The sequence below is a fragment of the Tachypleus tridentatus genome, chromosome 9 (assembly GCF_004210375.1).
Source record: "Tachypleus tridentatus isolate NWPU-2018 chromosome 9, ASM421037v1, whole genome shotgun sequence".
Lineage (NCBI taxonomy): Eukaryota > Metazoa > Arthropoda > Merostomata > Xiphosura > Limulidae > Tachypleus > Tachypleus tridentatus.
In genome coordinates this window covers 5,789,609-5,810,492 of record NC_134833.1, presented here as the reverse complement: position 1 = coordinate 5,810,492, position 20,884 = coordinate 5,789,609, and the positions used below count along the sequence as shown (strand labels likewise).

At 33.0% G+C, this 20,884-nt stretch overlaps 1 protein-coding gene and 1 pseudogene across 5 annotated transcripts in view; one reads left to right on the top strand and one right to left on the bottom strand.

Moving 5' to 3' along the window:
* Positions 1 to 420: 420 nt before the first annotated feature.
* Positions 421 to 7,378, top strand: LOC143226921 (glycerophosphodiester phosphodiesterase 1-like). 4 transcript variants are annotated; one of them, XM_076458482.1, is made up of 6 exons: positions 421 to 556; positions 1,165 to 1,340; positions 2,874 to 2,979; positions 4,349 to 4,441; positions 4,624 to 4,841; positions 6,652 to 7,378. In XM_076458482.1, the coding sequence occupies exons 1-6, from the start codon at positions 488 to 490 to the stop codon at positions 6,803 to 6,805; spliced, it is 816 nt and encodes a 271-aa protein (XP_076314597.1). In that variant the 5' UTR covers positions 421 to 487; the 3' UTR covers positions 6,806 to 7,378. The 4 variants fall into 4 exon arrangements, with proteins under 4 accessions (XP_076314597.1, XP_076314595.1, XP_076314594.1 ...); XM_076458480.1 differs by having other exon boundaries at positions 444 to 800; positions 4,624 to 4,790; XM_076458479.1 differs by having other exon boundaries at positions 446 to 800.
* A 1,807-nt stretch (positions 7,379 to 9,185) lies between these two features.
* Positions 9,186 to 20,884, bottom strand: part of LOC143226922 (uncharacterized) — a 32,155-nt pseudogene continuing 20,456 nt past the window's right edge. Inside the window, exons 8-12 of the transcript XR_013014813.1 lie at positions 15,319 to 15,421; positions 13,210 to 13,283; positions 12,629 to 12,743; positions 12,444 to 12,493; positions 9,186 to 9,906 (exon numbers count right to left, since the gene is read on the bottom strand). The product of XR_013014813.1 is annotated as an uncharacterized LOC143226922 (transcript). The remainder of the gene's footprint in view (positions 9,907 to 12,443; positions 12,494 to 12,628; positions 12,744 to 13,209; positions 13,284 to 15,318; positions 15,422 to 20,884) is intronic.

Genomic DNA, 20,884 nt, shown 5'->3' with positions numbered 1-20,884 from the left:
CGACCTTCTTAGATCATCTTCAGGTTAACAAAGAGACTTTGAAATTGGCCAGTGCCGAGCACGTCTTAGGGATGAGAATTATTTAAAAAATACCAAAATTACATACATGATTATGAAAACTTTTTATCTTTGAATTTAAAGTACATTAGTTATTGAGAATCATCCCACATTAAAAATGAAACAAAAAACTCCAATGCAGGATACAAATTATCTTGTAACCAGTTAAAAGAGTAATGATTACACACCTAAGGTAACATTTATGACGATATATTGTGCATATAAATTTAATTATTATGAAAAATGTCTACGATTTTGTAATGGAAAGCAAAACACTGAAACTAAAACGAAAATCAGATTGTTACGAATCATGCTAAATGTTTTATATAAATTTACAAGTATAACAGTGCACAGTTTTTCGATCTTTTAAACTTTTTTGTTTCCTGTTGTGACACTGACAGTCCGAACTAGGCCTAATATTGTTTTGTTAATGGCTGAGCGGGATGGCTTCGAATATCGTACCTCCTTGTGGCGTTACGTGTGCATGCATACAAGTTTGGTTTGTCATTTTTTGCTTTTTTATTTTTCAATATTTTTTGATGGGATCTTTCTATTTTAGCGTTATTGTACTATTACTGTTAAACATTGTTTTATACTATGTTGTAATACCACCAGTAGAAAATCAAACTGTGCTGGAAGTGTTAGGCTTATCCGCTGACCGAAGTGATAAACACCCACCTGTTTATGCTCATAGGGGTGGGGGATATGACGCTCCAGAGAATACTTTAGCAGCTTTTCGAAAAGTAAGCCCTGCTGCTTATTTCGTATTATAACATGTTAAGCATGTAAAATAGTGTTTTAAAATATAAGTGTAGCTTTAGGCTATTTTGATTTTCTAATGTCATTCTTGATCCCAAGTTGGAAGTTTCAGTAAGTGTCAGATTAGTTAAAAAGTAGAATTTAAAAACAAGAATGCATTTAAAAATTATTGTTTACTTAAATAAAGAGAAGTTAGAGTAACAAAAATTATTGTCCATTGGTTTTACTCATTGATAAAGGAGAGAAAATAGTTTTATCAAAGTTTTTACTGTTTTAAAATGTGCAAATTACATTAATTGGAAGAGAATTTCTACAATTAAACGTACATTGTTTTTCCATTTGTTTCAGGCAAAAGACAATGGAGCAACTGGTGTAGAATTTGATATTTCTTTTACCAAAGATGGAATTGCTATACTTTTAAATGATGAAACTGTTGACAGAACAACAAATGGTTCTGGATATATTGGGAATATGACATTCCACGAAGTTAGGGAACTCAGTGCTTCTAAATATCACCCTCACAGGTACATTTGTCTCATAATATATTGTTATGAACAAATGATAAGACAGAATATCTTTTCTAAAAAATAATCTCTTGCATATATTTATTAATGTTTTTATTAGTTTCATTATGTGTGTTTATGTGTTTCATTGTTTTTTTGCAATCAGAATGAAATTAATAGTATCAAAATAAAATATTCTGTGTATGTGGATTTTGAGTGGAGCAACTGTGTATGGACTCCTTGTTTCTAAGTGCTAGTACTGGAAATGTGATACAAAACTTTTATCTTATATTTAACCAATCACTGATATGGATAAGCAGAATATAAAGTTAGAAAGTTTCAAGGTTGGTTATACATGTGTCAAGTTGTTGTCATATAAAGTTAGAAAGTTTCAAGGTTGGTTATACATGTGTCAAGTTGTTGTCATATAAAGTTAGAAAGTTTCAAGGTTGGTTATACATGTGTCAAGTTGTTGTCAAATACAGTTAGAAAGTTTCAAGGTTGGTTATACATGTGTCAAGTTGTTGTCAAATACAGTTAGAAAGTTTCAAGGTTGGTTATACATGTGTCAGGTTGTTGTCAAATACAGTTAGAAAGTTTCAGTGTTGGCTGTATATGTGTCAAATTGTTGTTAAATAAAGTTAGAAAGTTTCAGTGTTGGCTGTATATGTGTCGAGTTGTTGTTAAATACAGTTAGAAAGTTTCAGTGTTGGCTGTATATGTGTCGAGTTGTTGTTAAATACAGTTAGAAAGTTTCAATGTTGGCTGTATATGTGTCAAATTGTTGTTAAATAAAGTTAGAAAGTTTCAGTGTTGGCTGTATATGTGTCAAATTGTAGTCAAATAAAGTTAGAATGTTTCAGTGTTGGCTGTATATGTGTCAAATTGTTGTTAAATAAAGTTAGAAAGTTTCAGTGTTGGCTGTATATGTGTCAAATTGTTGTCAAATAAAGTTAGAAAGTTTCAGTGTTGGCTGTATATGTGTCAAATTTTTGTCAAATACAGTTAGAAAGTTTCAGTGTTGGCTGTATATGTGTCAAATTGTTGTTAAATAAAGTTAGAAAGTTTCAGTGTTGGCTGTATATGTGTCAAATTGTGGTCAAATACAGTTAAAAAGTTTCAAGGTTGGTTACACATGTGTCATGTTATTGTCAAATAGTTATGAAGTTTCATGGTTGGTTATACATGACTGAAGTTACAATTTGATGAAATATACAAGTACTGGAATGAACATTCTAGTCTAGGAATAGTGAAATTTATTTTAGATATTTTTCCATATGGAGGATAGTAGTTGTCTCTGAAGTGCTAACTGTGACATTATCATTGTGATTATAGGAAGAAAGAATCTGTGTATGTGTATACATATATTACAGGTTGAGTAACAATAACAGAAGTAAAGAAAAAGTTGATAATTATTTAAACTTTGACAACTTTTATGGCCAGTTATCTCAGCAAGTTCATGCAAATATTAAAACATATACTTCCTGTTTTCAATGTGAAGAATTAGAAGCTACTTTTAAATGATTTAACATTAGATGTTGTTGTTTCAACTAGTTCACTCTACAAAGGTGAGAAAATCCCGACACTGGAAGAAGGCATTCGTGAGGGCCTAAAACTTAACCTAAGAATGATCTTGGATGTCAAAGAATCTGACAACAAGGTAATTACTGAAACATGAGATGTCAGCTTAGGATGAAAGTAAAATAATTTTTATGTAAATTGAAAATTACATTTACAAAACATAACCTCTATTCACATTGTAAATATATTATTCAGGATTTCTTTTAAATAAGTCCTCCATTTTTTTATATAAAATTGCAAAAAATTAATACAATATTAAAAAAGAATATATAAGAAAGAAACAGGATCAGATACATCGTTACTAATGGTTCTTGGCCATTAAGTACCCTCACTGATATGTTTACATTGTGTAAGAAATAAACAATTTAAAATCATGGCTCATTCAAATTTTAATATTCATTATTATCTTAAAATAATGTTTTTGGAACAAAGAGCTAAATAACATGCTTACATTATTTTATCTGAAACATCAGAATGACTGTTGTCTTGTTGAATGTAATAACCTGCTTACATTGTTTTATCTGAAACATTAGAATGACTTTTGTCTTCTTGAAGTTAATAACCTGCTTACATTGTTTTATCTGAAACATTAGAATGACTGTTGTCTTGTTGAATGTAATAACCTGCTTACATTGTTTTATCTGAAACATTAGAATGACTTTTGTCTTGTTGAACTTAATAACCTGCTTACATTGTTTTATCTGATACATTAGAATGACTGTAGTCTTGTTGAACTTAATAACCTACTTAAATTGTTTTATCTGAAACATTAGAATCACTGTAGTCTTGTTGAATGTAATAACCTGCTTACATTGTTTTATCTGAAACATTAGAATGACTGTAGTATTGTTGAATGTAATAACCTGCTTACATTGTTTTATCTGAAACATTAGAATGACTGTTGTCTTGTTGAACTTAATAACCTGCTTACATTGTTTTATCTGATACATTAGAATGACTGTTGTCTTGTTGAACTTAATAACCTTATTACATTGTTTTATCTGATACATTAGAATGACTGTTGTCTTGTTGAACTTAATAACCTTATTACATTGTTTTATCTGAAACATTAGAATGACTGTAGTCTTGTTGAATGTAATAACCTGCTTTTACATTGTTTTATCTGAAACATTAGAATGACTGTTGTCTTGTTGAACTTAATAACCTGCTTACATTGTTTTATCTGATACATTAGAATGACTGTTGTCTTGTTGAACTTAATAACCTGCTTACATTGTTTTATCTGATACATTAGAATGACTGTTGTCTTGTTGAACTTAATAACCTGCTTACATTGTTTTATCTGAAACATTAGAATGACTGTTGTCTTGTTGAACTTAAAAACCTACTTACATTGTTTTATATGAACAGTGAGATAATAATCACTTGATAATGTAATAATAATAATGAAAGCCTGTGTCATACAAGTGTAGACATTTTGTTTCCAGGCACTGACAGCAGTGTTGGGAATATTTGAAAAACACCATGAACTGTACAAAGTGGCCATGGTAGCATCATTCTCTCCTTTTTATATATATCAGGTGAGAAAAGTCCTGTATGTTGAGCGTTACTTAGTTTTTAGAAAATAGACACATGTGCCTTGTGTTTTTAATAACGATAAAATGTGATGTCACAGAATGAAATATCTGTGTATTCTAGTAGAAGTGCTGTTTTTCCATTTCTTGTTTGGTTTTTGAATGGTCTCTGTTTGGTATCGTTACAGTTGAGGAAAACCAATCCAAGCATAATATGTGGATTAATTTGGCGGCCAAAGTTTGTGTCCCATGATGACCTCGTGAAAGGGCGTCCACGTTTTAGAGGTCCTTGGAAGATGACTCTCGCCAAGATTGGTGACTGTTTGCTAGACTGGTCTTTCCACAGTTGGCTATGGTATGTTACTGGTGTGTCTGTGGTTCTTGTCCACAAAGATTCTATTTCTCAGTAAGTATTCTATTTGTCTTTGTCTCAATGAGAACATTATATCAAAACTGTTATACACACAGATAGAAGATACGTGCATGTGAAGTAATGATCAAACCTTGACTTTGGTTTCACCAATATAGGAGGCTTGACAGTCTCTGCATATGCATGATTAGGAAATCAAATAGGCCTCCTATATTAGTGAAACCAAACATCAAGTTTACGTAATTATATGTGAACTCAAGGACATATCAATAACAACTGGAAGGAAGGTTACAAACTCCACTATCTATCAGCACAAACATGACAGCCAGTTTCTGTATCTAACTTTAAAATTATCTCGACAGCTAAACATAGTATTGAACATGTAACAAAAGAAATGTATGTAAAAACTCTTCTTCCATCTGTAAAAGACACAATGTTCAACAGGTTGAAACATATTTTATATATGTCATATCATTTTCTCGACTTGCATTTGTATATTCAAACTGCTTACTGTTGTAATTACATATATTGTGTGTGTGTTTTGTAGGTGTCGTTTACTGATGATGGAATTATGACGACTGAAACGTTTAATAAATCTTTCCTATTATGACATTTCTATTTTGATTTATCATCAGGTTTCTTCCTTATTGAACCCATCTAATTAAACAGAATTGGATATGTTACTGGTCATTATATTTAATGAAACCCTAATTCTCTGGTTAATTTTTTTTATTATCTTATTTCCTATAAATATACATGAGAAATCTTCAATAAAATATAAATGCTGTTGAGAAAGTTAAGTTTATAATGAGCCCTTTATATTCTCTGGATAGATGTGTTTCTTATTTAGGTAATGTGAAATAGTTTTTAAGTAATAGTCTGGTCTGTCATGAGAATGAGAGAGTATTGTTTGGGGTGACAAGAATAAATGACAGAGTCCTGTTCTACACAGGTGGTTTATATACTTGATTGTTAACATGAAGGATTATACCTTGGTTCCATAACATGTCTAGCCTTATCTGCATTACCTAGTTAGCTTTAATGACTTTTATATTACATATTGGTTTCTCCTGGCAGCTTAACAGTTGAATCATACATGGAGGTATTGTAGTGGAAGTCTTAGCTGAAGAATAGGACCATCTGGAGAAACCTAGAGACCAGGACACCCTGATGTTGGGGACAACCAACTACTTATGGTCCAGAGACAAATTTTTATATGGTGTTGGAGCATAATACATTCAAACACATGGAGGGGGGGGGGTAGAGTTTGAGATTGGTTCAGCAATTAGAGTGGTCTCATGTCATTTTAGTGACTGGTGCCCAGTGATACTGGACAGGACATCAAGTGTCACAAAAGGTTATCTGTGTACATAATTTCTCATCCTGTCTAGTCTAGTCTCCTATGAACATCTTTCCAACCTGATGACATTTGTTGGCACGTTTGTTTAGACTTGCACAATTCTCTTGGTAGAATCACCTTCATGAGGATCCTTTCATTTTTCACTGATCTTCAAGAGATGTTTAATTCAATGCGAGTTGTTCTTGAAAAATGTTCATCTTTCACAACTATTATCATACAATGTGTCCACACATCTGTAGCTTATCTCATAAGAAACTATGTAAATTAAACAGATTTCAAGTTAACTGCACTGTGTCTATTACAGTGCATCAAACCCTGAATTTTTAGCATTGCAAGTCTTTAAAAGTAATGTAGTGAGCCATATAATTTGTTTCAATATTTATTTAGTCTCTCTTGATTTCACCATTATTTTATCAAAAAGTTCAGTTAAAGTTGAATAATATAAAGTCACCTATCCTGAACACTGCTCTTTCTTTTTCACTTCAGGGAATATTTAAGAATGTGGAGTGCTCGGGGAGTTCAGGTTATCCCTTGGACAATCAACCATCCAGTTGAAAAGGAACATTTCTCCAGCATCCTGAATCTCCCAATCATGACAGATTCCTTACAGATAAAGTTTGAAAATGTAGTGAAGCTTTGACTGATAGGCTAATCCAGAATGGTGTAGAATGTAAAATCTGCTATACTATTGAAGATTCCAGCTGAAGAAATGGTATTAGTATTATTGTTGTCTCAAACATTCCAGTATAATACTGTCACATTTATATATTATAGGTGTTTTAATGGAATAGATTTAAATGTTATCCAAATAAGTAAATCTTTTTTTTATGTTCATACATGTTTCGAAGAACACTGCTTTTTCTTTACCCTCATTAGCAATTAAGCCTAAATTTTGCTTTTAATAATACTTACAGGAAATGTATAAGACAATGATAACTGCTGATTTTTCTTTCAACATCATAAATTTTAGGCCTAATATCCAGATGTCTGTATTGTTTATAAAGAATGTATTTCTTAATTTTGCTGGTTTTCATGGATAAGTGTCATAAGTTTAAGCATATCTAGTCACTTAAAGTAACATGAATTACATATACAAAGTTTACTGTAAATATAATTCTGAGCAGATTATTTGGCTTTATGTAAGTCAGTGGTGTCTACAATATTTCTGTTATGTAATAAATTTTACATGGATGAAGTCTCAGTGCATATGAAACTTTTTCTGGTTAATTCTCTTTTATTATATAAAAGGAGTGAATAAGATGTTAAGTAATATATGACAAAGCTAAATTAATTTGCTACTTTTGCAATAGTTTGTAAATGGTATTATTCAATCCTAATTTGTACTTTAAAGATGCAACATTATTTCACGATGTTTTAATGATGCAGGGGCTTGCCTGTACCAGATGCCCTGCAGGACATGTATTCATCTGCTGAAGGTGGTCCCCCGTGGTACTCAGCTGCATGCTAAAACATTTGAACATTAAGTTTGTCAGATTCTAATCTACCCACCAAACATAATTGACCAGTTGTCATGCATGTTACTGGCACACTCCTGCCAATCGATATTATGTCTTGTTGTAGAAATATTGTGTAATAATTGATACACCGTAGGCATCGTTATCCAGAAGGTAGGAATAAATCAATGGACATACTTCTTGGTGATGGAGGGACAAGAACTAGACTGGCACTCTTAAATGAATGGTTTTATATTAGTTCAATATAAAATGTTCATCATGTATATTTACTATCACATTCTTTCTCCTAAAAGTTTTTTTCAAAACAATTTATCTCTTCAGTTGAAAGCCTACATATTATCTGCTACAATATTGGGAAAAGAAACCGCTTGTTTAGCATGCTTGAAATTTTTGTTTATATTTAGCCTAACAAAGTTGTCCACTGTAATTCATACTTATTCTAAGGATTTAAACATAGTTGCATATCTTAGATTCAGACAGATATATGTGGTGTTTAAAATGTGACAAGCTATTGTACGTTACAGTACCTTTCACAATTGTATTTAATGAAATTCATCAAAAACATTGACGACATCATATCTTTATTATTCTTATCTATTGGAAATTTTAAAAAATGAATATAGTGATGAGCAATGGATTACATCAAAGGTTCCTATGTTCACCTTAAAAATATCCCTAATGCCCAGTATGCAAGTTTATGAGACAACAATTTTGGTATTTAAGTAAGAACCAAACAAAATGTACTCCACTAATGGGCTCGATTTTCTAACTTCAACAAACTATCACAAGAACTGTCTGCCCAAGCATTGTACTGCAAAGGTGTGAGGTTTAGGAGTTAGACAGTAGAAATATTTAAACAAATACTCCAATACCAAGTAAGATGGTCATGGCTGTCAATCAAAATCACAAACACTGTGGAGAAAATGGCTTTACAGAGCAGAAAACCTTGTTTTACTCCTTGAGAGGTTAGAAACAAGTGAAAATTCAGCTATACAATGAGATTACAAATATTTCAGGCAGTTCAAATCTCTACAAGAAAAAAAAGAAAGTTTTGTTTGGAAATACATCCATTAAACATTTGTCTCCAACTTTCAAACTGGGTGTTAAAATAAAAGTAAGTACCATAGAAAGTTTTCACTTCTGAAAACTAACACTGGGTAGTCCACATACTGCCACAAGATAAAACAGTAGAGTTACTTGTTACAGTCATTTAGTTGCTACCACTGAAAGTTCTCGAAGCATGTTCAACATAAACAAGTTTTCATGATGTGAAATATTTTTAAACAAACTAGTTGGGTCACTTCTGTAGATATACTTAAGATATTTTCTTTAGATTAGTGTAGTTTACTAATATAGTCTACTTCTATAAAAGAAACCTTCTCTGAACATAAGTGGACAAGCAACTGGTTCAACATTTGCAATATAAATCATGTTAACATCATGAGATAAAAACTTAACTTTAATAGCAGTTACAATTAAACAGCACTGCATAATGAATAATGGTACATGATGAAGCAACTATAGGCAATTAAACAGACATTCACAGCTTTGTAAAAATATGAATTTTAATTAAAATGGACAACAATTACCTAAGCATCATAAATATGCTTTATAAAAAAACCTGACCAAATTCCACTAACAATTAATAGTAAATTATTTATTAAGCACAAAGCTGTACCTACTACAGGCTCAGAGTTTTAGTGTGATAAGCCCTCAGACTTGTCACCGGGTGGGCCTTTTTCCTTCTTATTAATTATGTAACGAAATAAATCAACTTTCCACAAGTGATGAAAGATTCAGCCCATAATTTTTATAAAAATAGAATTCTGTTTCATAGAGTTAAACAAATAGAGTACAAAAGAAAAACAAGAGAGATAGACTTTTGTACTTATATAAAATACATAAATAACTTGGGACCTTGTTCAGACATGAGTAGTATCTTGTATACATATACTAAAATGTTAAGTACATAGCAGGATGTCACTTAACTTTTATGTAGATACAAATTGAAATCAGTATGCCCTCCAGACATTGAAAACCCTTAATTTTATCTTAATGAAAATTAGCCATTTGAACGATCACATCAGCTTCCATGATGAGTATTGGTTGTTTTCCTAGGCTGTCAGTAACCATCCTTTTTTCTTTGGTTTTGTTAATGTTTTATCTTCTTTGTTCTTCTCTTCAAACTTGTGTTTTTTATCTTTGATTTTCAACTTTTTTTGTTTAATTTTCTTTTTCTTTGTTTTTCCTTTTTCACTAATATCAGCTACAATAATGAAAATAAAATAAATGTAGACCAGAAGTACCTTGACTTTCTCTTCTGTAAACAAGTGTTCTCAACTTACACGAAGATTACAGTATTTAAGCTCTGAATGAAGCCAAGTATTATTTTTTAGAATACAATTAATCTACCATCTTCATCACTGCTGTAAAGGTTAAAGTGACAGTTATGTTTTCTCTGTCTGTTTGTACGTAGACCTTTCAGTCTGTAACTTATCCTAAAATGTAATTGTAACTAAATGCTTTTCTTGTGTACAACATGTATGAAGCTGTGTGAGAACATAACAGTTCTGATAGCCTTATTTGTAATAAAACAACTTAGAATTACAAGATGTGATCTAGAATCAACACAGTATTGATGTCTGAGTTGCTGGTAATTGTATTCACCTGATAATGTGTGTAATGAATGGATTTATGAAGTGTCAGAGTGTAAAACAAACTTAAATCCAATCATCATAATGGTGGTGGTAAATTCTGGTACATTTCTATGGTACCTACTTACATTAATAAATACCTAAACAGATAATAAACACATGTTCTGTGGGTCTAATGTGTTGTACCACTAGGACACAGAATAAATACACCATGTAACATTTATATACCATATCTCTAAAACATTATTATATAACTGTTTATTGAAAGGAACAAAGGTTCATAAATGAAGTGCAAGAACATTATTTAAATAAATATAATCTGGATTACCTATAAAACAAAACTTCAAATGTGCAAGTTAATTACAGGAAACAACTGTTACATTAAAACATCAATTGAGAATATTTAGCTAAACCTGTTCTCATGTCATTTCATTAGCTGTGCTTGTCACAAGGTGGATGATACAAGAAAGCTCATACTCCCTTATTCTTTTCACCATTCATAAACATAATCTGTACCTCAGAGTTAGAACAACTGTCTGCAGGCAGTGAAGGGTGATATATACATGTGATGTTGTGGGCTTGAGCACCCACATTTTACTCTTTTAATTTCTAATTTTCTTATGCAAGACTAGCAAATTGGAAGTTAAGACTAATACACAGTTTATCCCCACCACAATGTGGATCCTACTTCTTCAGTCACCTTCAAAACTAAGGATACATTTTATAATCCCACATTGTAAACATGCAGCATATTTTGTTTAATTTTAATGTGTTTTTCTTTATTGCTTAAAAATGTGTGGTTAAAATCTTATATATATATATTATAAAAAACCTAAAGTAAAGCCTGTGTATTTGACTAATGTCTACTACAAGTAGGTCAAGCAACATTACATATGTAAACTTACACTTCTTCTGAGTCATCTCTTCTTGTATACTGTGATCCTCCAATATATATATTATAAAAAACCTAAAGTAAAGCCTGTGTATTTGACTAATGTCTTTACTACAAGTAAGTCAAACAACAGATCCATATGTAAACTTACACTTCTTCCGAGTCATCTCTTCTTGTATACTGTGATCCTCCAGTATATAAATTATAAAAAACCTAAAGTAAAGCCTGTGTATTTGACTAATGTCTACTACAAGTAGGTTAAGCAACATTACATAAGTAAACTTACACTTCTTCCGAGTCATCTCTTCTTGTATACTGTGATCCTCCAATATATATATATTATAAAAAACCTAAAGTAAAGCCTGTGTATTTGACTAATGTCTTTACTACAAATAAGTCAAGCAACAGATCCATATGTAAACTTACACTTCTTCCGAGTCATCTCTTCTTGTATACTGTGATCCTCCAATATATATATATATTATAAAAAACCTAAAGTAAAGCCTGTGTATTTGACTAATGTCTTTACTACAAGTAAGTCAAGCAACAGATCCATATGTAAACTTACACTTCTTCCAGTCATCTCTTCTTGTATACTGTGATCCTCCAATATATATATATTATAAAAAACCTAAAGTAAAGCCTGTGTATTTGACTAATGTCTTTACTACAAGTAAGTCAAACAACAGATCCATATGTAAACTTACACTTCTTCCGAGTCATCTCTTCTTGTATACTGTGATCCTCCAGTATATAAATTATAAAAAACCTAAAGTAAAGCCTGTGTATTTGACTAATGTCTACTACAAGTAGGTCAAGCAACATTACATAAGTAAACTTACACTTCTTCCGAGTCATCTCTTCTTGTATACTGTGATCCTCCAATATATATATATTATAAAAAACCTAAAGTAAAGCCTGTGTATTTGACTAATGTCTTTACTACAAGTAAGTCAAGCAACAGATCCATATGTAAACTTACACTTCTTCCGAGTCATCTCTTCTTGTATACTGTGATCCTCCAATATATATATATTATAAAAAACCTAAAGTAAAGCCTGTGTATTTGACTAATGTCTTTACTACAAGTAAGTCAAACAACAGATCCATATGTAAACTTACACTTCTTCCGAGTCATCTCTTCTTGTATACTGTGATCCTCCAGTATATATATTATAAAACACCTAAAGTAAAGCCTGAGTATTTGACTAATGTCTACTACAAGTAGGTCAAGCAACATTACATAAGTAAACTTACACTTCTTCTGAGTCATCTCTTCTTGTATACTGTGATCCTCCAATACTTCCCTGAAACCAAAGTTTTAGCAAAGTTACAAGAAAGTAGGACAATAAATCATAAATATGTCACAAATACCATGTTACACTATACAAATCAAACTAAAGAATATGTAACATTCAGGTGCTGTGTGTGACAACACTTACCTCCGTCTGTTTGTTTCAATACTGTCTACTATATCATTTCTTTGTTCCACAACATCAAGTAACCTTTGTATCAGTTCTTCTTCTTGCTTCTGGTCAGCTTCATTCTTAAAACTATCTGGGAGTGAAAATATTTACAAATACTAGTTTTACAGTTAGAATCTATAAACAAAGCTAGTTTTTACAGGGTTTATCTTTAAATGATTAAATAACCAGATACATTTATTATATAGGTTCTGGTATCCAGTCCATCATCATTATGTTAGCCAACACAGTGCAATCCAGTTTTCCTTCTTTGATTTGAATCTTTAATTCATATTATCTAAAAACAACTTTCTTACCGGTTACTGTGCTCACACACGCATTGACATACAGACTTGCTTGGCTCACACGTGTATTAACAGACTTGCTTGGCTCACACGTGTATTAACAGACTTACCCGGCTCACACGTGTATTAACAGACTTACCTGGCTCACACGTGTATTAACAGACTTACCCGGCTCACACGTGTATTAACAGACTTACCCGGCTCACACGTGTATTAACAGACTTACTCGGCTCACACGTGTATTAACAGACTTACTCGGCTTGCTCATCAGACACCGGATCTGGAACTCTAGCTCCACTTGTTCTTCTTCTAGTCTCTGGGAACGTTTACTGGAGAAGATTTATCAAAATTAAAAATATGACCAAGAAATTTAATGTTTTTCTAATTAATGGTAACACAGTGTGAAAGGTAAATTATATAACATATGCTAGATATTTGTTATAAAACTGATACGTGAAAAGACCTTTACATGTTCATGTTAGTATGATGAACTTCAAAACTACACCAAGATTATCAAGATGAGTTTATTACTATTTAAGAAATTTTCAGTGCTGGTTGAAGAAGAGAAAACACTATAAAAATTATAATAATCTGTATAAAAAATTTTTAATTACTTACACCCAATGTTTCAACTTACCCCTTTATACACTGTATCTGTTAATAAACTTGAATCAAAAGTGATTTCTTGTATTTTCTATCAAGAGAATTGTCACAAGTTTCCAAAATTTTGATTGTACAAGGTGTTTCATCAACAGTGCTGTGTTCAAATAACTTATTTGTTGTCAAGATTTCCGGTTGCACGAACGTGTTCTTTGAAACAGTTTGTATTGGATGACTGGATTCACTTGTGAATTGGTTGTTTTGTATTGGATGACTGGATTCACTTGTGAATTGGTTGTTTTGTATTGGATGACTGGATTCACTTGTGAATCGGTTGTTTTGTTTTGGATGACTGGATCCACTTGTGAATTGGTTGTTTTGTATTGGATGACTGGATTCACTTGTGAATTAATTGTTTTGTATTGGATGACTGGATTCACTTGTGAATTGGTTGTTTTGTATTGGATGACTGGATTCACTTGTGAATTGGTTGTTTTGTATTGGATGACTGGATTCACTTGTGAATTGGTTGTTTTGTATTGGATGACTGGATTCACTTGTGAATTGGTTGTGTTCACAGACAATGTTTTTAACAATTTGTCTTTACAAGCCACAATCAAACTTTAAAAGCTACTGTTGTCCAATGATTATATTAATAACACATTCCACAGTTTTGACTCGCAAGATACCAAATTAAGAAACTACCTCATCAAGACACTTTTCATAAATATGTTGTTTGTATTTGAACCTTTAACTCTTTACCTTTGTCAAGTGATCAGAAGATTTGGTTTAAATATAACAATCCTGGTAGAAGTCTGAAAGATATACTCACTTGTTCAGCCTTTAATAACAATACAAGTAAATAACAAAAAGTGTTTTGTAAAGACAAGTGACTAAGAGAAGTAGTGCACACTAAAAAACACTGTCTATGGCATTACATGTAAAAAGCATTCAGCCATGTATATAGATGAATCCAGTCATCCAACACAAGATTGTTTCATTAAAAGAACTTGGTACATTCAAATTTTCAAAACTTGTGACAGTTTTCTCAACAGAAAATACAAGAAATCACCTTTGATTCAAATTTATAAACAGGTACTGTTGTCTGGTCCCTTTAACATTTTGTATATTATTATCACTTTATCTTAACATTATTATCACTTTATTTTAACATTATTATCACTTTATCTTAACATTATTATCACTTTATTTTAACATTATTATCACTTTATCTATTTTCTGCTCAACACTCAAAACTGTTTCACTATACTTGTATCACATTATTTTTCTGTTATTGTTGAAGCTGTATTTTGTTTACAGTTACTATAATTTAAACTTAGTTTGGTAACTTGTAGCATTCATAGACCCTTGATAAAGGGGTAAGCTGAAACATTTGGGTATGAGTAATTAAACATTTTATCTGGAGTACTTTGTAGTTTTTACATAATGTTTGTACTTTAACTGGTTTCAACATTTATTTTATAGGTTTATAAATACAATGTTGATAAATAAAACGACTTAACACAATAAGCATTAAAAACATAATAAAATCAAAGCTGAGAACAGTATTAATTTGAAATCAACACACGCTTAACTGAATAAGATTATAAAGTTAAAACAGAAACCCTATAACACAGTGAATGAAAGTGTCACAAACACAATGTATCAACAGTTACTGTGTTGCTATTTACCTAACATAAAATGTCTTTATAACTTGAATTTAGCATAAATGATTGGATTATTACAACAGACAAGGAAACATACAGATACATGAGTTCAGCTTGACGACGGAAGAGAGAATTCTTCTGATTAACCAGATCAAACAGTTCCAAGATACTTTCTTCCTCCTCCAAGGTTGGCTCAGCTTCTGTCAGAGTAGAATTAGATGCACTTAACATTTAGTTTTCATTTCTAGAGAGAATGTAGATAGAATTTTATACTAATACTTAAATTTCTGATCAACTTTCAACCCAGATCTCTCTTGTATCTAATTTATAAACCAAAATTTCATATATTAAAAATGGAACATTAACTATAGTTCAAAATTCACTAAGTGTATCTACACTGAAATGTAGCTTTTAGTAAAATATACAAGTCCATTGTATGTAAAAATCAAATGTATGACAAGTATTTCTACTCAAGATATGTCTGTAAAATCAACAGCATTAGTCTGACTCAGATCAATAACTAATAACATTAGTCTGACTTGGACTAATAATTATAATACGTTAATACTATGTGAAGAATAAAAACACTGCTGTCCATAAAGAGTTTGTATATGTTATAAAAATCCACATCTACAGTTCCTTCAGTAGACCATCTGTAAGTGTTGCCCATACTCCTTTTTTATCTACAGTTCCTTCAGTAGACCATCTGTAAGTGTTCCCCATACTCCTTTTTTATCTACAGTTCCTTCAGTAGACCATCTGTAAGTGTTCCCCATACTCCTTTTTTATCTACAGTTCCTTCAGTAGACCATCTGTAAGTGTTGCCCATACTCCTTTTTTATCTACAGTTCCTTCAGTAGACCATCTGTAAGTGTTCCCCATACTCCTTTTTTATCTACAGTTCCTTCAGTAGACCATCTGTAAGTGTTGCCCATACTCCTTTTTTATCTACAGTTCCTTCAGTAGACCATCTGTAAGTGTTGCCCATACTCCTTTTTTATCTACAGTTCCTTCAGTAGACCATCTGTAAGTGTTCCCCATACTCCTTTATTATAATCAACAATTTAGGGTTAATAATTGACATCAACACACAATAAACCATGTCTCTCTATACAAGGTTTCAGTTCCTTCAGTAGACCATCTGTAAGTGTTGCCCATACTCCTTTTTTATCTACAGTTCCTTCAGTAGACCATCTGTAAGTGTTGCCCATACTCCTTTTTTATCTACAGTTCCTTCAGTAGACCATCTGTAAGTGTTGCCCATACTCCTTTATTATATACAGTTCCTTCAGTAGACCATCTGTAAGTGTTGCCCATACTCCTTTATTATATACAGTTCCTTCAGTAGACCATCTGTAAGTGTTGCCCATACTCCTTTATTATATACAGTTCCTTCAGTAGACCATCTGTAAGTGTTGCCCATACTCCTTTTTTATCTACAGTTCCTTCAGTAGACCATCTGTAAGTGTTGCCCATACTCCTTTTTTATCTACAGTTCCTTCAGTAGACCATCTGTAAGTGTTCCCCATACTCCTTTTTTATCTACAGTTCCTTCAGTAGACCATCTGTAAGTGTTGCCCATACTCCTTTTTTATCTACAGTTCCTTCAGTAGACCATCTGTAAGTGTTGCCCATACTCCTTTATTATATACAGTTCCTTCAGTAGACCATCTGTAAGTGTTGCCCATACTCCTTTATTATAATCAACAATTTAGGGTTAATAATTGACATCAACACACAATAAACCATGTCTCTCTATACAAGGTTGGGAGATGCATATTTTCCAGAATACTAAAATTTTGGCCAGTACAAAGAATATAACCGTCTTGTAAACCATGATTGATTGATTATGTGTATTGTTATGTGCTCTCTAATCCTTTCATTAGAGAGCAAGTGAAATACGCCCAGCTCATATCCATGAAAGTATCTACAACAGTAATTACACTATACTTTTTGATGATGTAAGCAAATCTTTATCACATTTTGCAGGTTATTGGTAAACATTATAAGGCTTTCATATAGAAAATATCAGGTTTCTCAATCAAGTATAAAGATATTTTCAAACTTTTTTATTTCAGTGTTCACTATCTAACATGCAGAGTAATTTTTATTTTAAACTTAAAAATACTTTTATGCACCAGAAAAGTTTAAAATCTCATATGTGAAATCTTTATAACCATCATATAATTATTAAATGTTTTTTTTTTAAGAATAAACTTATTTTCACTACTGCATTGGAATCTCTGTATGTGTTGGGTAGATTTCAACAATCTTGTAAACACCATAAAAAATTAGGAAATAAATATAAATTATGCTTTTTTTTTTCTAGAATAACTACATATTACAACACAAATGTTCAGTCTAAATAGACTAAATGTTATGATATTATACATTTATACAGTTATTAGTTTCATCATACTGACCTTTCACTCACTGCTAGCTCACATCACAAAAGTTACAATGACAAAGCACACATGCACTTGTTACAATATTCAAGAGTATAAAATTGACCTGTTTTGGATTATTTTAGCAGACTAAGTCATATTTCAGCTATACTACATAATATATGTAAGTACACCTATTACTTTTACAAACAATTTTTAAAAACATAGAACACTAAATAAAGAAGAGAGTCAAACAATTACCTCTTCCAGTACAGTCTTTGTACTCAGTTTGATTATTATAAACAAGTTGCTTAGTCTTAACAATTTACATGTGGAAGATATCAAACATTTTTCTAAGCGAGCTATTTTAGTATCCAAACACTGTAACATGGATGTAGCTTGTTCTTTGACTTTAAACCTAAAGTTAACATATTTTTAAAATTATAATACGGTTTTGAACTGTACAGGTCGGTTGTCGTCTTCTGTACTGTATAGGTTTAAACTGTTCAAGACGCTTGTCGTCTTCTGTACTGTGGAGGTTTAAACTGTTCAAGACGCTTGTCGTCTTCTGTACTGTGGAGGTTTAAACTGTTCAAGACGCTTGTCGTCTTCTGTACTGTGGAGGTTTAAACTGTTCAAGACGCTTGTCGTCTTCTGTACTGTGGAGGTTTAAACTGTTCAGGACACTTGTCGTCTTCTGTACTGTGGAGGTTTAAACTGTTCAGGACACTTGTCGTCTTCTGTACTGTGGAGGTTTAAACTGTTCAGGACACCTGTCGTCTTCTGTACTGTACAGGTTTAAACTGTTCAGGACACCTGTCGTCTTCTGTACTGTACAGGTTTAAACTGTTCAGGACACTTGTCGTCTTCTGTACTGTACAGGTTTAAACTGTTCAGGACACTTGTCGTCTTCTGTACTGTACAGGTTTAAACTGTTCAGGACACTTGTCGTCTTCTGTACTGTACAGGTTTAAACTGTTCAGGACACTTGTCGTCTTCTGTACTGTACAGGTTTAAACTGTTCAGGACACTTGTCGTCTTCTGTACTGTGGAGGTTTAAACTGTTCAGGACACTTGTCGTCTTCTGTACTGTGGAGGTTTAAACTGTTCAGGACACTTGTCGTCTTCTGTACTGTGGAGGTTTAAACTGTTCAGGACACTTGTCGTCTTCTGTACTGTGGAGGTTTAAACTGTTCAGGACACTTGTCGTCTTCTGTACTGTGGAGGTTTAAACTGTTCAAGACACTTGTCATCTTCTGTACTGAGGAGGTTTAAACTGTTCAGGACGCTTGTCATCTTCTGTACTGAGGAGGTTTAAACTGTTCAGGACGCTTGTCGTCTTCTGTACTGTGGAGGTTTTAACTGTTCAGGACGCTTGTCGTCTTCTGTACTATGGAGGTTTAAACTGTTCAGGACACTTGTCATCTTCTGTACTGTACAGGTTTAAACTGTTCAGGACACTTGTCATCTTCTGTACTGTACAGGTTTAAACTGTTCAGGACACTTGTCATCTTCTGTACTGTACACGTTTAAACTGTTCAGGATGCTTGTCGTCTTCTGTACTGTACAGGTTTAAACTGTTCAGGACACTTGTCACCTTCTGTACTGTGGAGGTTTAAACTGTTCAGGACACTTGTCATCTTCTGTACTGTACAGGTTTAAACTGTTCAAGACACTTGTCGTCTTCTGTACTGTACAGGTCTAAACTGTTCAAGACCCTTGTCGTCTTCTGTACTGTACAGGTCTAAACTGTTCAAGACCCTTGTCGTCTTCTGTACTGTACAGGTTTAAACTGTTCAGGACACATGTCATTTTCTGTACTGTACAGGTTTAAACTGTTCAGGACACATATCATTTTCTGTACTGTACAGGTTTAAACTGTTCAGGACACTTGTCATCTTCTGTACTGTGGAGGTTTAAACTGTTCAAGACACTTGTCATCTTCTGTACTGTGCAGGTCTAAACTGTTCAAGACCCTTGTCGTCTTCTGTACTGTACAGGTTTAAACTGTTCAGGACACATGTCATTTTCTGTACTGTACAGGTTTAAACTGTTCAGGACACATGTCATTTTCTGTACTGTACAGGTTTAAACTGTTCAGGACACTTGTCATCTTCTGTACTGTACACGTTTAAACTGTTCAGGATGCTTGTCGTCTTCTGTACTGTACAGGTTTAAACTGTTCAGGACACTTGTCACCTTCTGTACTGTGGAGGTTTAAACTGTTCAGGACACTTGTCATCTTCTGTACTGTACAGGTTTAAACTGTTCAAGACACTTGTCGTCTTCTGTACTGTACAGGTCTAAACTGTTCAAGACACTTGTCGTCTTCTGTACTGTACAGGTCTAAACTGTTCAAGACACTTGTCGTCTTCTGTACTGTACAGGTTTAAACTGTTCAGGACACTTGTCGTCTTCTGTACTGTACAGGTTTAAACTGTTCAGGACACTTGTCGTCTTCTGTACTGTGGAGGTTTAAACTGTTCAGGACACTTGTCGTCTTCTGTACTGTGGAGGTTTAAACTGTTCAGGACACTTGTCGTCTTCTGTACTGTGGAGGTTTAAACTGTTCAGGACACTTGTCGTCTTCTGTACTGTGGAGGTTTAAACTGTTCAAGACACTTGTCATCTTCTGTACTGAGGAGGTTTAAACTGTTCAGGACGCTTGTCGTCTTCTGTACTGTGGAGGTTTTAACTGTTCAGGACGCTTGTCGTCTTCTGTACTCTACAGGTTTAAACTGTTCAGGACACTTGTCGTCTTCTGTACTGTGGAGGTTTAAACTGTTCAGGACACTTGTCGTCTTCTGTACTGTGGAGGTTTAAACTGTTCAGGACACTTGTCATCTTCTGTACTGTACAGGTTTAAACTGTTCAGGACACTTGTCATCTTCTGTACTGTACAGGTTTAAACTGTTCAGGACACTTGTCATCTTCTGTACTGTACACGTTTAAACTGTTCAGGATGCTTGTCGTCTTCTGTACTGTACAGGTTTAAACTGTTCAGGACACTTGTCACCTTCTGTACTGTGGAGGTTTAAACTGTTCAGGACACTTGTCATCTTCTGTACTGTACAGGTTTAAACTGTTCAAGACACTTGTCGTCTTCTGTACTGTACAGGTTTAAACTGTTCAAGACACTTGTCGTCTTCTGTACTGTACAGGTCTAAACTGTTCAAGACCCTTGTCGTCTTCTGTACTGTACAGGTTTAAACTGTTCAGGACACATGTCATTTTCTGTACTGTACAGGTTTAAACTGTTCAGGACACATGTCATTTTCT